Here is a 23389-nt window from a genome sequence, read left to right as displayed (position 1 = left end):
TTAGTACATTTTTTTTTTTTTTAATGTTAAATGTTATAATATTTTACGTAATTATAATCTTTTCTGTAAAAAGTATACATATGTCTATAGAAAAATTTTATTTTGTGTTTCATTGTACTTGTAAGAAATTTCATATATATTAGCATAATCTTAATTTTTAGTAATACTATATGTAACACATCAATAATTTTGAGTAATAAAATATATAAAGAATAAATTAAATGATACCTGAGTTAATTATAACATTAGTTAAGTAACCTCATTGTTAGTTTGATTTTCTTTTATATAAATTATTTGAATATCTATGGAAAAATAAATTGGGAAAAAAAAATATTTATTCATATTAATGATAGAGTTAAAAAAATATATTAATGAATCAATAATTTTCTATCTTTAACACATTTTATACAAGAAATACTACTTGTTTTTAAAATACATTTCTCTTAAATATATGTGTTTAATTAAAAAAAAAAATAATTAGATAATTTAAAAACACATCACTTACAAATAACAATAAAAAATTTAGCATAATTAAAGATAATAATTCTAAAAATATTATTATACACCAATAAAAATAAATTCATTATTTTAATTTAAAAAATACATATTTTTACATATTTAATGATATATAATAAATTTGATTTTTTAAATATATTTTAGGCTATAAAAATAAGAGTGTGTTATAAATAGTAAAACGAAAAAGTTTTCACAAAATATATATTTTTTAATTTACTAATAAGTTTGTTTCGTTGTTGTAATAATTAATATTTATTATCAATTATAACTAGATTTTCCGAAATATTATATTAATATAATTAGTAGGAAAACTTAAAAATAGTAACTATTCTAGAAATACCTAGAATAATAATATATATCTATATTTTATACATTCTATACTGTAAATAAATTCAAAATTTCCAAATAAAAATAAATTTGTTTAAATACTCTAATATGTAATTTATTTATATCTTGTGAATATATATGAATGAATTTAAATTGTGTCATTTTACTTAAAGTTTATTTTTTATAAGTAATATCAATTATAAAATTTTTGGAAAATACATTTTTGGGTATTTTATTCTTGGACTATATAGTAATATATGATATATATTTAATTTGTTTAAGAATAAATATTAATTATAGAAGGGATATTTTTTTATTGTTAGATGTGTATAATTTGATGTTTATTTTTTCTTTATTGTATATATTGCATTATTAGAGATCTATAACATGGAGCACAGAATTAAGTTTATCGTTCTTATTAATATTTCTATGTTTATCCTTTTATATTGGATATATAATTTTTATAGTGACATGGTATGATAATACTTTTTGAAAGAAGTTGTATCACTAATATTTTTATTGTTTATTTTTATTAATTATTTTATTTTAGAATGGGAATATTTATTCATTTTTATAAGAACTATTTACATTTTTTTTTTTTTTTAGAGTAAGTTTAACAATATTTTTGACGATAAATATGGTATTTGTAGAAAATTATATAGGAAAATTTATCGATTATTAGGAGACTGTGAAAAGGATACTTATTCAAATGTAAGAAATTTAAAAAAATGTAACGATAAATTATTTACAGTCAGTAATGAAAAAAGAGACAAAGAAAAAAGCGCAAAATTATATAGAAGCTTATTATATAAGGAAAAATTATTTAAAAGGCTCATGAAAAATAAAATTACCATGTTACATAAATCATACAGCCATTATGAAAAAAAAATAATGAATGGACTTGATGATATATGCTTTTTTAAAAAAATTATGTTAATTAATGATAAGGATTACAAAAAATTAAAACGTAAAAAATACATATTGATGCTTTTTTTACTTTTAATATCGTTCGTGATGGTATTAACGATACCCATATTAGATTTATCCATTGGTAATTTATTAATGAAAATTTTTACATTATTAGATAACGGTACATCAGCTAATTTAGGAGCTGTGGGATCTCCCTCACCTACAGCCTCTCCGAACACTTCATGGATAGAATATTTTTCGAAGAATTTTTCTGTATTATACAAAGCCGAAAGTATTCTAATTTATTGTATACCTATCTTAGTATTGGCTATTATACTTATACTTGGAATTTTTTGTTATTATAAACATGTTATAAAACAGAAAAAAATTAAGTCTTTGGAAATGTTCAATGAATGGTAAGGAATACGTTTATTATTGTAAAGGAGCCTTTAACGTTATTTACTATCTGTAATATTTGTGTTGCCATATTTAATATAAGAATAATTGCTTGTATTGTATCTGTGAATTTACATATACGTAGTTATATTTATAAGTAAATATAAAAAAAATATATTTTTATATTTTTTGTTTATTTGAATGTTTGAAAAGTTTTTAATTTGTAATTTAATGTATTCATTTATATTAATTCATTATTATAGCTTAATATATGTATTTTTCTTTATATGAAAGTTTCAATGGAAAATATATATTTACACGTCAAAATTAATGTACAATGTCGCAAGTAATGTTATTTTATTGAATTAATTTATTAATTTACTTTTTAATTATAAATGTTGCTGTATTATATTTTTTATCATCTTGTAGTATAAAATTATTATTCCTTCACGTTAATAAGAAAATGAATTATTATTTAAAAATTTTAAATAAATTTTCTTTTTTTTGTATATAATGAAAGAAACAGGTTATATTTATTGTATTGATATATTTTATTTTTTTCAAATTTTAAAATAGCATAATAAATTTCATTTTTTTTTCATTGTTCTTAACTTCTTAATTTATTAATTGGGAAAGTAATATTATTTTAAATGAAAAATAAAATATAATTTTATTTGGGATTTTTACAGTAATTATTTGCGAATATAATAATTTTATAATTTTTAACATTTAGTTTACACTAGATATATTGCAGAAATAATTGAACGAATCATTGTTTTTTGCTATAAGTATTATTAAAAAGATGAATTTTTATTTGTTTTCATTATTTAATAGGTATCTGTAAAATTATTTTTCTGACAATTTATGTTTGTAAAAGACTAAACATAACTAATATATCATCTCTAATATTGTCAGTACTAATGTTACTAAACAACATATGTTAGTAAAACATATTGTTACACTTCATTATTTCTAATTTATATAAAATAACATGTATATTAATCTCATAGGTAAATTTAATTAAGAATTAAATTTTTTAAAAATATGATGCAAATACAAAATATAAATTTTTATGTAATTTTTAAATATATATATATTTTCGTACAATGTATAGTACGTTAAAAATTGAACTTTCTAGATATATTGTAAACTATAATCTAAAACAACAGTATATGTGACATTTATAAATGTGTTATATTTTATAAAACAAAAAAAGATATACTTGTCAATGAATGCTTCATTTATTATTATAGTTATTTTATATCTATTATAATTAATGTTTTATAAAATAAATTACACGTTTTTACAAAGTGTAACAACTTATAAATTAGATTTAATAATAAGAAATCATCATCAAAATTAGGAATTACTATCCCATTATATAAAACATTGCAATACATCTATATTCTATAGATTTTCTGCTGTTAAAAGAGTATTTAGAAATATTAATATATCATATATTTTTTTTTTACATTGAAAAAATTCTATAAAAAAAACGAGTAATTGCTCGATCATGCTGAATAATTAACTTATATATTTTGAATATTTATGAATAAATTAAAATAATATCATTTTATTTAAAGTGATATCTTTGTTCATATAGTAAATATTAAAAACTTATAATATTTTTTTAAAGGAATTTAATGTTGTTTCGCACTGTAAAATGCATTTTACGTATATATATATTATTATGTTTCTATGAAAAAATAGTAAACAAAAATTGAAAAAATATATTTAGTACAATCTTACGTTGAACATATAATACTTATTGTATATATAATTCTTTAAGAATATATAAAGAACTTTGGAAAATTTTATGATGGAACAAAAAATTATGTTCTTATGTATTAAAATTACAACGTTTATACTTTTACATTGTATATGTCACTTTTACAGGGACGTGGTATTATAATAATATTCAAAGATATCTATATTATTTACACTGTAATTGTTTATTTTTATTAGTAATTTTTTTTAGGATGAGTATATTTTTCCATTTAAATAAGAAATATTTACATTTTTCTTTTTTTTTTAGAGCTCTTTAAATAAGAATTTTGATGAAAAATGCAATCTTCGTAGAAAATTAAATACTATAAATTATCGATTATTAGTAATATATAAAAAGGATAGGGATTCATTTACTACAAATTTTAAAAAAGAAATTCCAAATGATGAAGTGAAAGAAAGAAATTATATATGTAATTGTAAAAAAGGAACATATGGAAAACACAAACCCTTATGTAGAAGTTCATTATATATTGAGGTATTTGGTAAAAATACTAAGAAAAATAAATCATGTATACCAAAAACAAAGAAATATCCCAATTTTGAAAAAAATATATTTAGAGAACTCGATTATAATGATTACCTTAAAAACATCAAGGAAATTGAAGATAAGGAGTATAAAAAAGTAGCACGTAAAAAACGTGTAATACGAGTTGTTTTACTTTTGTTATTTATTTTGGTACTGACTGTACCCATATTAGACCTTTTATTAGAAAAATGTGTAACAGGAGGATTGTTAGGTACATTAGGCTTGTTATCTTTAACTAAAATAGATAGCGTGTATTCGCTAGAGGGACTTTTGAGTACTGTGTTCGATATAGAAGGATGGAGTAATTCACATAAAATACGTGCTTCAACTATTTTCTTTTATTGTTTACCTTTTTTTATTTTTGTTTTTATATTTATATTATGCATGGTATATTACTATAAAAAGGTTATAAAATATGAAAATATTAAGTTCAGAAAAAGAATTAATAAGAAGTAATATGTGTTATTCCGTGAAGACGAATTTAACGTATAGTAGTATCTTTAGTGATATACTTATCAACTATAAAAATAAATATTTATATTTTATAAATACACCTAACTGTATTGATGCTTTCATGGATAATATTAAAAATTTATGTACTTCTTCTGTTAATTTTAATATTTGACTTTTTAAAAAATTTCCAATTTGTATTTTAATGACTTTAGATTATCTAAATATTTTTTCTCCAAACATACATATTCGTGTTAAAATAGGTTTCATGAATAATATATATATATGCTTTAAAAATAGTATTTATTAGAATAATTCACATAATTTTATTGTACTGTGACACTTTATATTTCACTAAAGTTTTTTCCTTACCTCTTTTATTCTGGATCTATTCTAATGTGATACTTGTTTAGGTGACTAGGAAAATGAATTATTATGTTTAAATTAATAAATGTGTCTTTTTTTAGCTTTGAGTGATTGTATATCAATAATTATTGTAACGGAGGTAATTATGTAAATTTTGTTTTTACAAAAAAAAGACTATTAATATTTATTCAATAAAATATATTTTATTAAAATTATTTTATAAAGGTACTAACTGTAAAAATCTTTTTAACAGAATTAATAATTTGCATAGTCTAAATATGAAATTATAAATATAAAAAGAAATAATATGTTTTTTAATTATATATTTTTTACATCTGTTTATAAATTTAAGTATTCCAGATCATCACAATTAGGTGAAATTTTAAAATCCATTGTTATATTATTTTTGTACCTAATTGTGATGTTTACTTAATTTTTGGTAAATTATTTGTATGTATATTATATTGAAAATTAATATTTAAATAATTTGTATACGCTTTTTTTTTTTACATCATTAATAAATTATGTTGGACTATAATTAAGAATATATTAATAGATAATTTGTTAGATATATTTCTAAATACCATAATTTATTTGGGATTTAATAATGGAATGTTATTATATCATGTGTTAATATTATCTGTGCTATTATTTTCGTATTTTACTAATAATTATATTAGATATAATGAATGATTTAATTCATGGGTATTAACGCTATCATGGAATTGACAGTAATAAAAGACTTATTTTATTAGCAATATACATTACTTGTTATGTTTTTTTATGAAATTTTTTTTAATTTTTGTTTTTTAAATATATTTTATTATAATATACGCTAATACTATGTCTCATAAGTGGAAAAATAGAACTTTGATAATTAACAATAATTTATGGTTCTAAATCACAATGAGTATAAAGAATACATTGTGAGAGCAATTTTATTTACTTTTATACACATAACACTGTGTAGTGACAACATTTTATATTAAAACTTCAAATATAAGGGATAAATTATATTTGTATTTAATATAATAATAATTCTGAATATTTGAATTTATTAAACCCATTTACGAGAGAAATTGCACAGAAATTAATAGCACTATGAACTGCTCAATATATAATCATAATCTAAATAATAATCTAAGTTTCAGAATAGTTATATTTATAATAATATATATATATAAAATTTCGATTAAAGATTATATAAACACACATGAACTAAATCTTTTTATATAAAATATTATATATATATTTTTGTTTTATTTTTCAATATTTTTTAAATAAAACAGAATTCCATTCCGAAAATAATGCTTTTATAATTACAAAACAATGATTATGGATATTTAAAATATTATATAACATAAAACATTTATTAAATACCCAAATGAGATAAGATGCATGTAAAAAGTGCTATTGAACTATTTTATTATAAAATATATTAATTGTAAACAAAATATGTTATAATTGTGGGAAAAATATATAAATTAAAAAAAGCTCATAATTCAAAATTTTAATATAATTATTTATATGAAAAAAACTGAATAGTAAAAAAAAGCATGATATAAGAAAATTAATTATAGTCTTCATAAAAATTTATATAAACTTTTTTTTTGTTGACTATATTATAAATAAAACTTTAACTAAAGCTCAAATATATATTATTTCATAAATATATTTTTATTATTAAATCTTTCAATATAAAGAACAAAAAATTAACTATATTTTTATAAAAATAAATATTTAATAAAATTTTCTAGTCTATGAACAAATTAACATACTAACTTTATTGTACAATATAAAACTTAATAGCCTTTCTAATTAATTTTGTAATAAAACCTGTATGCTTCTTTTTCTACCGAATTTTATGTATTAAACCTTTTTTTTATGTGAAATATTGTGTTTAACTCTTTAAAAGTTGTATAGATGAAATGATAAAAGCGTTCAACGCATACAAGAAAAGTGTCATGTACAACGTTATAGTTTTTACATAATATGTAATAAAATGAGAATAGAATATCTCAATTTTTACAACTTTGTTTAGTAATCTAGAAAATTTATTTTAGTTATAGTAATACTTTTTTTTTTTCTTTTAAAATTATAAATTTTTTCTTAATTATTTACATATGAAAATGATGTTACTATGATTTTTTTTCTTTTTTTTTTTGTTAATATTATTTTTTTTAACATCATACATTTATAATTATTACTCCCTATATTACAAATATGCAAAGAGTAAAATGAATAGGATGTAAAAATATTTTATTTTAATAAAAAAATTTTATATTTTATAAAAATATTAAATAAATATATTTCATATTAAAAATATGCTTTTAATAGTATGTGGTAAAATAAAATAACATATTGAAAATTTTTTTCTAAATTATTTCTTATTAAAAATTAGTAAATTTTTTATATTCCAAAATTTATATTTATCATCATTTAATATTTATTATGTATATATTTTTTTGTCTCTTCCCTTTGTAAAAATTTATGGCTATAAATATTTCTGAAATTGTTTAATTGTATATAATACTTTTATACTAAAGTCCTTTTTACCTTTTATTTTATAATTATATTAATATTTTTCTATATATATTCATATGAATTTTAAAGAAGTATAAGTAATATATGGAAATTAATAATTTTTAACTATTCTATTAAATAATAATAGATCATATTCATATTAAGTTATAAATTATTATATTGTGAAATCCTTATGTAGTAATATAATTCTCAATATTATATGGCTTTTAAAAGTATGGGTGAATTCGCAGGTTATCCCATAACAGTAAATATTATTTTATTAATATATAACTGTTCACAAAAAAACATGCATTTTTTAGTGAAATACTAATGCACATTTTATGTAATAAAATATAAATTTCAGCACTTCATATACTTCTTCTATTATTTGCATTATGGAAATTATTAATATTATTTCACTACATAAGGACGTTCTACAAAATAATATATATAATTATAATTATTTTTTAGGAACTGTAAAACTTCATAATTTGCTTATAAATACATACAGGTATACATTTTCTAAATGTTATACTTTCGTTTAAATTAATAAAATATTTTTTTTAATGAATGATTAATTTTTTTTTTTTTTTGTTTTTTTTTTTTTTTTTTTTTTGTTTTTATATAATATTCTTATTCATAATAAATTTTTTTTTTTTTTGATAAATAACGCTATATAGAAATTATGCTAAATAAATTTTCAAGTTATTTTTACTTTGTAAAATTTAATATGAGTCATAACTAAATAAATTCAATTTATTACTTATAAAATAAACTAAAAAATTCAGAAATAATATAAAAAGTTTATTTTATGATGTACGGGATTTAAAATATAGTTAATATTTTTATTATTCAATATTTAATATCATAGAAAAACTATACATTAAGAGAAAATTTTAATCTCTTACTTTTTATTAAATTTTTTTTATTTATTTTATTAATTTGGATATGGCATTTTAACAATGACGCAGTATTATAATAAAATATCTTCTTTTTTTTTGGTTTCACTTTTTATTTTTAAAAATTATAATTTTTTAGTGTAGATATATGTATACATGAAAAAAATAAATGTTTATGTTTCTTTTTTTAGTATAAATGTGGTAAATCTATAAATAAGTATAAATTATATGAATATTCAAGTTTAACAACTAATAGACTACTATTAGAGAATTCATTTAATATAATAAATTATGGAAATAAATAAGATAACAATCTTGACACTAAATTAATGTATGAAAACAAAGATATATCTAAAAGTGGAAAAGACCCTAAATCACAGAGAAAAATAATAATAGAAATTTTATTAAAAGCAAAGAAAAAGTATAAATTACCTAATAAAAGAAAATATTATTCATTTAATATAATAGATATATTCCGTGAAGGGGATATATTGAACGAATAAGATTCTATAAATAAAAATAAAAATAACAAGAAAATTGATAAACAGACTGAAATAAAAATGAGGCATAGCAAGAAATATTTAGGATATATTCAACTTTCTTTATTTATTTTGATTGTATTCGTATTTTTGTGGCTTATTAATTATTCCTTATATTATTGTATCTACTGTATGATAATAAATAAATAGAGGTACATCATAAATGAAGAATATTTTATTAATTCCTATATTATCAACAATTTCTGTACTTTTAGTATTTGTGGATCTTTTAACTGTATATGGTATTAATTATACTTCGAAAAGAAGTGAAAATTTTAAAGTAAAAAAGACGAATAATTCAAAAATGTGTTATAATATTGTAAATTTTTCTGGTAAGTAAAACATTTGATATGGAATATAAAGATGATAGTATCCTTAATAATAATATATAAATTAGAAATATGCGCGCATTTAATTAATTTTTATAATATCACATACATATACCTTACCATTTGGATATGAAATATAAGAATACATATTTTTAATTTTTAGTGATTTTCACTGTTTAATTTTAAAAATTTGTCTTTTACAGAATTGTTTTAAAGTAATTTCATATTTTGGCATAATATATGTATGTTTATGTAAGTATTTTTTTTATATGAAATATATATATATGTTACATATAATTCATTTAAAAGTGTGCATATGTAGTCTTGTTTCATTAATTTAGTAGGAAATTTAATGTCGTAAATATCAATAATTTGTCGTAATTTTTTCCTATCTCTCTTACTCTTTTAGTCCAAAATGATTATTTGGTGATCTAATTAAGAAAAATATATTATTTTTTTTATATTAATTGTACATAATTTTTTCTGTATTTTATAAAACGAAAAGAGCGTATATTTTTGGGGGGTTTTGTAGAAAGTAATTTTAAATAATTTTTTTTGTATATGTTATTAAGATAAATGCGTTACAATACGCTTTAACCACATAGCTGGTTTTATCATATTTATAAATTCCTGAATGTTTTAAATATGAAAATATAAATATATAATAAGAATAAAATATATAAAAAATGAATAATATAGTTCATTACTGATTTAAAGGTATATAATTTTCTGTATATAAAATATATCAGATACGTATATTATTGTATTTTCTTAAAATGAGTTCTTTATTCAATATTATAAGAATTACTTAAATATTTATTGTAAAGTGTTGTTATAAATATATGTTGTACTTTAATTATTACTTTTTAGTTAATATTAAATATTTTAATATTCTATTAAATTATTTAATTATATATACATAATATATATATTTTATTTTTCAAAACATAATATATAAAAATTACTATTTGTGAGAGAAGCAATTTAATTTTACATAGCACATTTTTTTCTTGGGATAATATCCATGTTCCCAATTCCTACGTATATTCACTCTTTATTGAATAATTTTTTTTTATTAGTACAAAATATATTGTAACTTTTTGCTTTCTACTGCCTTTACTTTACAAGCTGATATTATTATTATAATGAAGTATATAGTGTAAAATACATATATACATGAAAATATGTCTTTTTTTAATTACATTTAAATTATCTATTTTTATAAAGGATTTTAAAATATAATTTAAAGTTTTTTAAACATTCAACGTTTAGTAAATTTATAATTAGCAACATGATAGTATCACTTATTCAATTGGATATGAAGCCTTGTAATAACTTAAAATTGTATAAATGAACATAAGTTTTTTAAAATGGGAAATATATAGAACAATTTAAATTAATTATGGCATTTTTTAGCTGATAATATTTATCACAACTCAGATGAAAATTGTATAAGTAAAGGTCCTTATACATAGTATATTTGTTTATATATATATTTTGCATCAAGGTGAAAATATTGAATATATATTATTTCAAGTTTATTAAAATATTTTTAAGTGTATTAAAAATAATTTAAGGTATATAATAATGTTCATGATTGCATCTTTTATACAAGACTTAATATCTTCAGTTATATGACTTAAAATACTTTTATTATTATATTAATAAAACAATAAAAATAATTAATATACACAATTCAACATTTTTTATTATCTAAAATGCATTAAAATAATCTATAATAGTTGTATATTAATTTAAAACTTTCTTCAATTTATAATAATGTTACATTTTATACTTTTAAAAAAGATGATATATCAAAAACTAAAAAAAAAAAAGAATATATGTAAATAAAATAAATAAAAAAATAATAATAAAAGAAAAGAATCACATAAATCAGTATATTCATAATAAGACAAAACGTATCTATGTAATAAGTGTAATAAATTGACACATTGATATTAAATTATGTTTAAGAGATACAATAGTATATGAAAGTTCATATTTTAGCATGTAACATGCATTATATTGTTTATACTAGTATTTGTTGAGGAAGATACTTCATGAAATAACGGAATAGTAGATTAATGCAAACTAATGTTAAAATATGTCTAGCATATATCTTTATATTTATAGAAAGAAAATTATGAATTTTTAATGAAATTTTAGGTAAATATATGTGTAAATTTACTTTTTTAAAATTATTTATATAATTCATGTGTTTATATATTGAAGGATAGAAAAGATTTTAGAACAATTTCACATATAAATTAAAGGAGATAGTTATGTATTATAAGAACTATATTAATAATGAGACTAATAATATATATATTACTAAATGAATGTTTTAATATAAATAAATATAAAATAGATACATTTATAAAAAAATTGTATAACGAAGTATAATATTATTTATTAATATATATGAATAATTGAAGTTTTCTAACAAAATGACAATTCTATGGTAACCTTACTTAAATTGAAAGAATAGAAATAACATGTTCCAATATTATTAGTATTTAAGCATTAGGTAGTATAAATGCACATAAACATAAATAACTAATGAATATTGTCCATGTCGCCTGTATCGAATATTTCCCTTTGAAAAATATATAAATGATAACAGGTCATATATATATGAAAAATAAAACAATATGAATAAAGTACGAATAAATATGTATAATCATGTACAATTAAAAGATTAATCAATTTATATAATTTTCCATACATGAATTTGTAGTTCCATTAATAACAGTTTATTTAAAATATATATATACTTTAATCGGCATATTACTATATTACTAAAATATGAAACACTTAGGTAACAAAATATTTATAGAGCTTATTTAATAGTTTTTTATTATTTCTTAAAAATACCTATGAAAAAAAAAATTACTAAACATTTTATGGTCTTGATCATGTAGCAAAGTAAAAAAAAGAAATAATAATGTAAAAGTGGATTACTAAAATATTAGAATTCAATATTATATGAAATTTAAGTGGAAATGGATCAACATTAATGAGTTATATGAATATAAGCAATACTTCACTTATTATAGAGATATTAATATGGAAAAATTTAAATACCTTAGAAAAAACAGAAATGGTTCATAAAGGCCACAATTTTGTGAAAATATAAAAAATTTAAGTGATATTTAATATAACTTTAGTATGAAACCTTCAAGTAATAAAATTTTTGACTAATAACAAATATGGTTATTTCTATATTAGACTATAAATCCATTTATATTCGGAATAAATGTAGAATTATACTATTGGAGGAATTTTTATTTAACTTAAAATTAATTTTAAATTTAATATTTTACTATCTTTTTTTTTAATTTATTCGTTTTTGTTTTTTTTTTTTTGAGGAAATATAATACGAAATTATTTTTATTGTCATTAGTATAATTTTGTGTGTATATAATAAAATTATTGCTTCCTCTTACATTGTTATATATCACTAATAATGAAAATATGAAGTTATTTAATATTTTTTTAAATATAAATTTAGTTAGAATCATATATTCATATATCTTATATTTATGTACATATTTTGTTTGTTAAAATATATGCTCTTTGTGGTATGTTTTTATATAAATATAAAAAGAATTATACATTCTTTCTAAAATATTCATCAGAAAAGTGAACAAATTTATGAATAATTTTCTTTACATATATAATTACAATATTATATTAATTAAATAAAAAATAATATATATGTAACATTTGTTTAAAAATATATTTCATTGCATTGTTCTTGAAATTATTATTACTTCATCCGATTAATATTAACTAAAATTATTAAAATTGTTTTTTTTTTTAATAATAAATTTTAATTTATTTTTTTGAATAAATTACAAAAAAAATTTTTTTTTACAAATTTATTAATATATTATGTATAATAATAAAATCGCTTTCCAGGATATGCATTATATATAATCTTGTTAATTTATAATACAGAAACAAAGCTTTCATATGGATTATACTCTTTAAAACATAAAATTTCATATATTATAAATATACTGAAAATTCTATTTCTTTCAATATATTGTATTTCATAGAAATATAGGTATTATATTAGTTATTAAGGAATAATTTAAAATGGAGTTTTATATTTTAAAATTAATTTTTTCATTTATTTTTATATTTTAAAACATTAATTATAAGAATTCAATTTTTTAAGATACATTTCTTATATAGTGGAAATAGGAATAAGAAGAAACAGTTGAAATTAACAAAGTATTAATACACTGAATTGTGGGTACTAACTATATTTTGTGACTTTTATATTTTTAATAAATTAAATAAATTGAAATATTCGATAATAATTTTTTTTTTTTTTCAAAAGTGTTATTAAATTATTAATTATTAATTCTAATATTAAGTAATTATTTTACATATTTTGAACATTTATTAATGAACTTAAATGATATTATTTTATTTCAAATTAGGTTTATATAAATAGCATTAAAATAAAAATTTTATAGTTATTTTTTGTTTACCTCTTTTGTAAAAGATTCTATATTTACATAGATTTTATTAAGTTCTTTATGATGTATTAATAAAAAAGTTTTTTTAATTAACATAGAATCCTTTATATTTAGATATAAATTATACTGTTCTTAACTGTTTCCTAACTGAATATATTATAATATTAATAATTAGCACAATGGAAGAAACAAATAAGATACAGTTTTTTATTATAATTTTTATGTTTATGTTTTTAAGTTTGCTATGCTATACTAACAAATATATGGTACGATAATATTAAGAATATTCTGTATTATTCATGTTTTTCTTGTTATTTTTTTGTTAGTACTTTTGATATGAATGAAGTTTTTTATTATTTAGATAATTAATATTTATATTTTTTTATTTTTTTTTGTATATGTTTAATATATCTTTTTATGAAAACTACCACCTTCGTAAGAAACTAGATAAAAGAACATATAGGTTACTCTCAAAATATAAGCCTATTACGGATTCAAGTACTGTATTATTAAAAGAACAGGTGTCATATAATGAAAAATACGAAGAAAAAGATAAATTTAAACAGGTTTCAGTAACAAGAGGAAGAAATAAACATCCAACTAAATGTTCATTAAATAATATAGAAGGCTGTGTAGCATCTAGGAAAAGTAAATCTCCTGTATGTAGAAGAGATTCATATTTTGGAAAAAGAATATTAGACAAAATATATTATAAAAATAATGTTAGATGTGCTACGACTTCTGATTTTAATTTTTTAAAAAGGTGTAAAAAAAACAAAATATACTTTTTATATGCTTTGTTTATCGCATTCGTAGTACGTGCAATAATAGATATTGGTTCATTAGTCGTTCATAAGGGGAATATTGAGAACACGTTTACATCAGGATGGAGCATACCAGTACAAATATTAAGCTTTATATTGACTATAATATTTATAATAACGACTATCTATATATGCAGAAATATAAAAAAATACGATAAAATGTTAAACGTAAAAAGTAAAATGAATAATAGCCTATATCGTCCTTTACCTAAAATGGGATTTTAAAAACATTAGTATTAAATGATTTTTTAGTTATATATATACATTAAAATGAGAATTATAATTCTTTAATTCTAATAAATTTTACCTTTAAATGTCTATTCCTTTTTATAGGAAACAGAAAAAATAAACATTTTCAAATTTTTTGTGAATTTGAATGTTTTAATATTTTTTAATTTCTATTTTAAAATATTGTTTTAGTTTAACAGAACATCATGTCTATATATGTATAGCTGTTTATTTTAATATATCTTTATGAAATATATATGTATGTAATGTATGTATGTGCGTTGAAATCATTGAGAAATAGAAGAATTCTAATATCTTTAAGGCTATTTTGTGTAGTTTATATATGTTACAGTAATACTTAGATATATTTTTATTATTAACTTGTTCTGTCTTAAAGCATATTTCGTATAATAAAATAATTTTTTTATTAGTTTTATATAAAATATTCAGCCTCCTCCCTTTCATATAATGAGACGAAGTGAATTGAATGCATACATATTGTTACTTTTTTGTTTTACTTTATTTTTTTTAAATATACATAAAAACTAAATTATATATTTTATAAATGTTATCAACATTCATTTAATTTTGGTTAAAATTCAAATTTATTATGAGAGTTAATAATAAAATTAAAAAAAAGACAAATCAATGTAACTTAATATATTAAATTCTGGGAGATGTTTTAAATAATATATATGATAATTACTTTATATATATTTTGCTTTGATGTCTTTTTTTTTAAGAAATAATTTGTTTAATTAGTAAGTAAAATATTATGTAAGGCACAAAAAAGTGAAAAATTATGAGTTTTTAAATAATAAAATATAAAAGTATAACAGTTTTTTTTGTTTATTTTAACAAATTTATTTAAATATATAATATAATTTTCTTATTAATATTATTACATTTTACGCATTATTATACTTTAAAATATATGGTTAATATTATGTTCTATATCATGTAGGTAATATAGAATACTACTTTCATTTTTTTTAATTATATATCTAAATGTCTCCTTGCTAACATTTATATAAAAGGAAAGGAATGAATATTTATTAAATGAAATTGGTTTATTTTAATTTTTTCTACATGTTTTTCTGTATTTTTAATGAATCATACATTTTGTGATGGAATGATATTATAAACTCCTGTTTTTTTTTTTTTGTGGTGAACATTATATTGGGATACGTATATGTAAAATTATATGAGTTATGAAAATGTTAAATTTATTTTTAACATAGAGAATTAATTAGTAAAAATGAATGTCACTAAAGTTCTACAGTTGAATGATAAATATTTCATTGCTAGAAAACCGAAAGTTGTAAAATGAAATGTCACTTCTTTTCATGATTAAATAAAATATATAAGCTTGGATGACATATTTTCGTGGACACATTAGTAGTTCTATCATAGTTGCAAAGAAATAATAGATATATAGTAAAGATAATTCTATAAATTATACTTAATGAAATAATGATATAATAATATTTTAACTGAAAATGCACACCGTACTCTATCGTTTTATTTTAGACAAATTACCCAAATATATGAGATCATATAAACCATCATTATAAGTCATTAATGACACCACTAATTAGAAGAAATATGAACTACGATTATAAGAGTTTTTATAAGAAGAAGTGAACATTACAATTGATATATATTTAAAAGAAATAAAAAATTATTAAGGCGTTAATATATATATAAATATATACAATAAATATGTACGAACATAGATATATATAATAATACTACAAATATAAGTTATATCCATTTACTACAGAGAGAAGTGTACATTTAACAAAAAGGTCAAAAATTATATATGGATGATATTTTAATGTAGATAAATATGTGTAGTTAATTATTAAGAATTGATATATATGTTTTTATAAAATACACCAATCATAAAATAATTTAGAAAAAAAATACTTCTAAAAGTGACAAGATAAATTACTTCAGAATCTAAAAAATATTAATTATTTATCAGATTAAATATATATCTTATTTATATCAATGTATATTCTAAGTAAGATATAGTATTAATTATTGATATGAACCGCTATATTTCTATAAAAAATTTAAATATGTAATATATAACAAATTATGTAACATTCGAAAGTCTAAAACCAAGAAACGTTCCAAAAATATTTATAACTATATATATAAATATATATATTATATTTATACATATACGTATGATATGGTGAAATGAATAAATATTAAAATTTTGTAGCTTTTCCTCAGAGTGATATTAAATATAGAATATATTTTTTAGTGATTTTTTTTTTCATTTAATTATTTATATCTTAGAAGAGTAATTTTATTATAAAAATAAGAATAAATTCATTATATATTTCATTAAAATTATATATTTAATAAATGATATTTTTATAATTAATCAAAGAATGTAAATGCAACTAAAAACACGGTATAAATATATTATAATGCAAACATTTCTTTACTCTTTGGCATATTCCCCACAATATAATTCGCTTTAGTTGCATATAAGTTATAATTTACTAAATTAATTTTAGAAAAATTTATATATAAATAAATAATAAAATATATAAAAACTTCTCTCTTTCTTTAACATTTTCTAAGAAGGGAATTAATATAACAAGTATGTCCATATGCTTTATTGTATAATATTTTAATCATCAATTTTTCAAATATATAACTATGTTTATTTATTCTATAAATTTTTTATTTTAAATTGCATTAAAATAATAATATTCTACTTAAATTAATATAATGCAAAAATTTAAAACCACTAATTTGTATTGTAATATTTAAAATGGAAAATCTTTTATGTAAATTACATCTTATAATGCCATTTTTGCGAGAACAATGTTTAAACTTTTTATATATCCTACTAAATATATCATATGTTGGCTCTTAAATTATGCAATTAAAAAAAGTTTGAAGTTTTTGTATTTTTTATTTTCTATACTGTTATTGTAATTATGTTCTATATAATAATTCACATTTTTTAATAAAAAAATAATGTTTAAGAAAAAAAAATGTAAAAATAACTATATTACTAGTAGGAATTTTATAAAAAATTAATAATTGTAAAAGCATCATGTGACAATATAATTATTCTTATCACATAAATTGTTTTGTTTTAAATGTAAAGTAATATCATCAAGCAACCATAAATTCACTTTATTTTATTTGAAATTTATTCCCAAACAAATTTACTATTACTCTATAGGAGGATAATATATAAATGTTTTTTAAACATTTATTAATAAGATCAGGTCTAGCAAAAATTATTTTAATTAATGTTTATTTTTTAAAATATTAATTTATTGAAATATTTACTAAAATATTTTTTAAATTATTTTTTTTTTTTGTCTTTCTATTTTTATTTTTTTTTTGGAATTTATTACTCTTTAAATAGATAAAATAAAATCACCAATGAAATGAAAGTATATTTTTATTAGCATTTTGTGAATATATAGTAAATTATTTACATGTTAAATGATATTAAACAATATAATTACAGTATCAATAAAAACATAATATCTTTTGTTTTAGTTAAAAGTATTACATTTATACTTTTTATTTCTATATGTTCTTATTTCTGTGATGAATTATAATTATAACATTGCAGAAAATGTGCTCCATATTTTTTGATGATTCATGTTATATATACACATACAATACATATATATACTTGCAACAAAACAATTTTTTTATGTGTAAATAAATATATTAAATTATAAAAAATAAAAACATTTTATTTTCTTTTTAGTATAACTTTGACAGAATATTATGTATAAAACATATTATACATATAGCATTATATTCAAGAACTTATAGATTTTTATCAAAATTTGAGAAAAAAAAGATAATGTTTCATTAACACGTAACTTATCTAGAAATATATATTACAATATAAAAAAAAAAAAAAAATTGCGAATTGAAAAATTATGATACCAATAGTGAATTGATATATAGTGAAAAAGGAAGAACTATAAATAAAAATAATTCACGAGTTGAGGTAAATTAATTAGCGAAGAAATGATTATCTGTATTATGTAGACCATTTGTAAAAATAGATAATTTGTTATAAAAATTAGTATATAGAGGATTTATTGCAATATATAAATACAGGAAATGTACATATTTTATTCAGAAAAAGAGTTTAATGTGTTCAACATAAAAGAGCACGGCTTTAACTTTTGATGTACCATCAAAAATTTTTTTTATAGTACTTTCATTGCTTTTGTTAGTTTTTCCTTTTCTAGGTACATTATTATTGGATGGAAATAGTCAGAATTTTCATAAATTTATAACAAAATGTAAAATACATGTTTTTTTATTGTCGTTATTTATGATAAGTATTACCATGGTAATATATATACTGGTAAATTTTATAAATTATGCAATAGAAGTAGAAGAAGATTAAGTAGAAAACTACTTATAATAAATATATTACTTTCAGAAAAAATAATTTTTTTGTAAAAAATGAAGATTTACCTATAGCCTAATGAAATTTTGCTTAAATTTTTTTATTTTGTTTTGTATACATGGTTATAATATACAAGCTAGTTATAGCGTATATTTATACATATTCATAAAAATATGAATTTTTATTATATATATCAATTATAGTTTTTCCATATATGTTTTTCTCATAATAATGTATTCTTTTGAAATAATTTTATACTTTCATTTGGTGTATATATATAAATGTATGTATATATGAAAGTATGGAATAAAAAAAATTATTATTCTATTTTTTGCATTGATCTAGGGTAATATATATTATATAATATATCAAAAAATATTATAATTTTTTTTTCTTTATTTCAATTAATTATTTTTTAGAAGAGTAATTTAATTAAATATATTAGTATTAATTAATTATTTTATAATTACAGTAATTCATTTAATATATAATATTTTTATAATTAACTCAAATTGTCTAATGTATCAAAAAGGGATGAATAAAAATATTGGGATAATAATATTTTTTGCTTTATAGAAAAAACTAATAAAACAGCTATTTTTTTTAACTTATATTTGTTTCGCAAAAGTTATAATTTAATATATGAGTCCAAGGAGCACTTATTTATAAAGCGTAAGGTATAAATGCGGACTTCTTTCTCCATAAAAATTCAAGGTAGATATTAATAAATAAAGGATTTTGTAAAATTTTATTATATATTTTTATTTTCATTTTATCTCTTAATATTGCATAAAGATAATATTTTTCTTTCATATTTCTAATGTAATGTTATATTATGATGGAATTTTTTTTTAATTTTCTAATTGGTAAAAATACTTTTCTGTTAAACTTTTGGATTTTTCTTTTCTCTTATTTTTTTTAATATTTGTATTTTTTTATAACTTATAAATTCGTAATATTTTTACAAGAAATAACAAATTATATATATAAGTGAATTCATATATGTAATCTACTCATTTTTAATTATAATAAATAATATATATTTTTTAAAATTATATAATAATTATAATGTGGTTCTTATACGATATAAACCTATAAAATGATAATTTGTAGTTTTTTTTTTAAAATACAAAATTTAGTGTTCTAATTCGTTCTTCCAATGAGACTTCTATAATAAAACTATATAAACGTACCAAAAATTCAAGTATATATTAAATGCAACCTTATAATTTTTACAATAATAAAAATATGAAGTTCTTTTTTTCCCGATATATTACAGGAATTAAATTATATATAATAATTTATATATTTTTAATAAGTGCACAAAACTATGTTTATTTACATATATATAGATACTTCAATTACTATATTCCCAATTTATATTAATGTACTGTTTTATATAGCATATTTTTATATTTTATATATTAAATAAAAATTTTATGAATTGGAGAAGCCATTTTATTTATTTTCTGAAGATTGTTAAAAGAAGAAATTCATATTTGTTTTTTTATACAAAACAGAATAATGTATATGTATATTTGTTGATTTATTAATAAAATTAGTTCTACCAAAGTTATTTAATTGAAGATTTTTTTATAAATATATTCATTCGAAATATTTAGTAAAGCATTTATAATATGGTCCTTTTTTTTTTTTATTGTTTACATGTATGTTTTACTTAACAAATTTAATACTATTTAAGAAAAAGTAATACAATATAGTAATATAAAATAACAGATGAAAGAAAAACATTTTTTATCGCTATACATTGAATATACGGCATATTTTTTTACGTAGATGTACATATTATAACATTAAATAATTGCAAAATGAAGGCAAATATTAAATATTTTATTTTAATTAAACCTATAATATTTATAATTTTTAATTTCATTTACTTTTATTTTAATAATTTGGTATCACTATTATATCCCAGAAAATTTGCTTGATATCTTTAATATTTCATGCTATATATGTGTCTATATATATTCATTTAAAAGAACATTTTCTTTGTGTGTAAACAAATATATAACATTATATACAACGTGAATATTTCTTTTTCTCTGTAGTGTAATTCTGATAAATCTTTATATTATAGAAACTATGAAAATAGAATATTAAATTCGTGAAAATAGAGAATGTTATCAGATGATAAGAATAAAGTAATAAAAATGGGTTTCAAGTATAAATGAAATCTAAACTTAAATGATTATTTAGAAGATAATAAATAGCTTGGTAAATCAGATGGTATTTAAAAAAGTGCATCTAAGTAAAAATATAATTCAAAATTTGTAACCAAATAATCAGTTAAGAACTGTTCTTTTATTATATGTAAACCAAATACAGCAATAGATAATTTTTTTGAGAAACTATTATATAGAGTATTTTGTACAATATATAAATATAGGAAATGTACATAGTTCGTTTAGGAACAAAGGTTAAAACATTTTGTATTTATAAATACAGCTTTGATATTTCTATACCAGTAATACTTTTTTTAACATCTGTAATATATATTTTAACGAAATGTTTTTTCTAAACGTAGAAAAATTTTATTCCAATTTACGATACAAATATTTTTGCATATAGTACGCGTGATAATGCAACGTTCATTGCATTATCATTAGATATTTTAAATGTTTCAATTGTTATTTATACACTGGTAAAGTTCTTAAAATATGTAATTAATATAAAGAGAAATGTAGTTAGAACCTAGTTACAATGAATATAACGATTTAAGAAAAAATGTTTTTTATTTAATTATTGAAGATCTTTTCTATGACTAATGCAGTTATATTCTTAACAAATTTTCTTGTATAACTAAAAATATCATTATTCTTTCTAAATAAAATAAAAATGCACAATGATACGCAAGATTAAGAAACAAAAAATACATATATATATTAAATGTTTATAATATTTTTTTTGTTTTTATATTTTTTTTCACATTATAGTGTATTCTGGTAAGGTAAATTAACCCTCTGATTTAGCATTTATATACATATATATAAATACCTTGTGTTTCATAAAAATGTGAATCTATATTTTTCAATATTCCCAACATATTATCTATTATATGAAAAATTATATCTGTACAATAAATATGAAAATAATTATTATAATAAATGAAAGCCTACTTAATTTAATATATAAAAATTCAATTACCCAAACTTCACATATGTAGTGTAACGATTTATATTTTTAAGAGTCATGCATTTTATTGTTTTTTTTATGGTTGTATGTGATTATTTGTTGATGTTTTAAAATATATTTATTGTTTATTGCTTTTAATTAAAATATATTATAAGTTTTTCATTTAATAAAACTAAAATAATTTTTTTCGTTCATGTTTATATTTTAATTAAATTGAAACTAAGGAAATATACTTTGTTAAAAATAGTTTTATAAGAAACGAATATTTGAAATATTCTTTAATATTAACTCATATTTATTAGTTTTTTTAATTTTTTCTGCGTATCTTATATGTGAAATTATAAATATATACTATTATAATATTACTTATAAGAAAAAAATATTAATAGAACCTTATTATTTTTAGAATTCGTGAAGCTTTATAATTAGATGATGTTATCAAAACTCATTTATCATTATGTTATCTTAATTAATCATTGTATATATAACTTTTTTTTTTACATAACTTAGATATCTATAACAAAAGAAAATTATATATAATTTTTTTTGAAAATATTTTGTAAAAATAATATTGAATTAATGTTAGTTCGGTGTTAGATGGTATTATATAACAATTATACATTTTGTTCTCTCTAAAAAAATTGACTTAATAAAAATTAAAATAATATATTTTTATTGATATTCTGTTAACCATTATATAAAATTTAAA

The 23389-nt window shown here is 18.0% G+C and overlaps 3 protein-coding genes across 3 annotated transcripts; all 3 read left to right on the top strand.

The window, feature by feature from the left end:
- Positions 1–1230: 1230 nt before the first annotated feature.
- On the top strand, positions 1231–2172 carry MKS88_000834 (uncharacterized protein; the record flags this gene model as incomplete). Its single annotated transcript, XM_067219472.1, has 2 exons — positions 1231–1317; positions 1450–2172. The coding sequence occupies 2 exons, from the start codon at positions 1231–1233 to the stop codon at positions 2170–2172; spliced, it is 810 nt and encodes a 269-aa protein (XP_067075202.1).
- A 1795-nt stretch (positions 2173–3967) lies between these two features.
- Positions 3968–5087, top strand: MKS88_000833 (uncharacterized protein; the record flags this gene model as incomplete). Its single annotated transcript, XM_067219471.1, has 3 exons — positions 3968–4051; positions 4184–4763; positions 4897–5087. 3 exons carry the CDS (start codon positions 3968–3970, stop codon positions 5085–5087), a joined length of 855 nt encoding a protein of 284 aa, XP_067075201.1.
- Positions 5088–14456: 9369 nt separating this feature from the next.
- MKS88_000832 (uncharacterized protein) lies at positions 14457–15107 on the top strand (the record flags this gene model as incomplete). Its single annotated transcript, XM_067219470.1, has 1 exon — positions 14457–15107. The coding sequence occupies one exon, from the start codon at positions 14457–14459 to the stop codon at positions 15105–15107; it is 651 nt and encodes a 216-aa protein (XP_067075200.1).
- Positions 15108–23389: the final 8282 nt, after the last annotated feature.

Source organism: Plasmodium brasilianum, chromosome 3 (assembly GCF_023973825.1).
Source record: "Plasmodium brasilianum strain Bolivian I chromosome 3, whole genome shotgun sequence".
Classification (NCBI taxonomy): Eukaryota; Apicomplexa; class Aconoidasida; order Haemosporida; family Plasmodiidae; genus Plasmodium; species Plasmodium brasilianum.
Note: the sequence above shows the minus strand (reverse complement) of the source record. Positions and strands in the feature narration are given on the sequence as shown.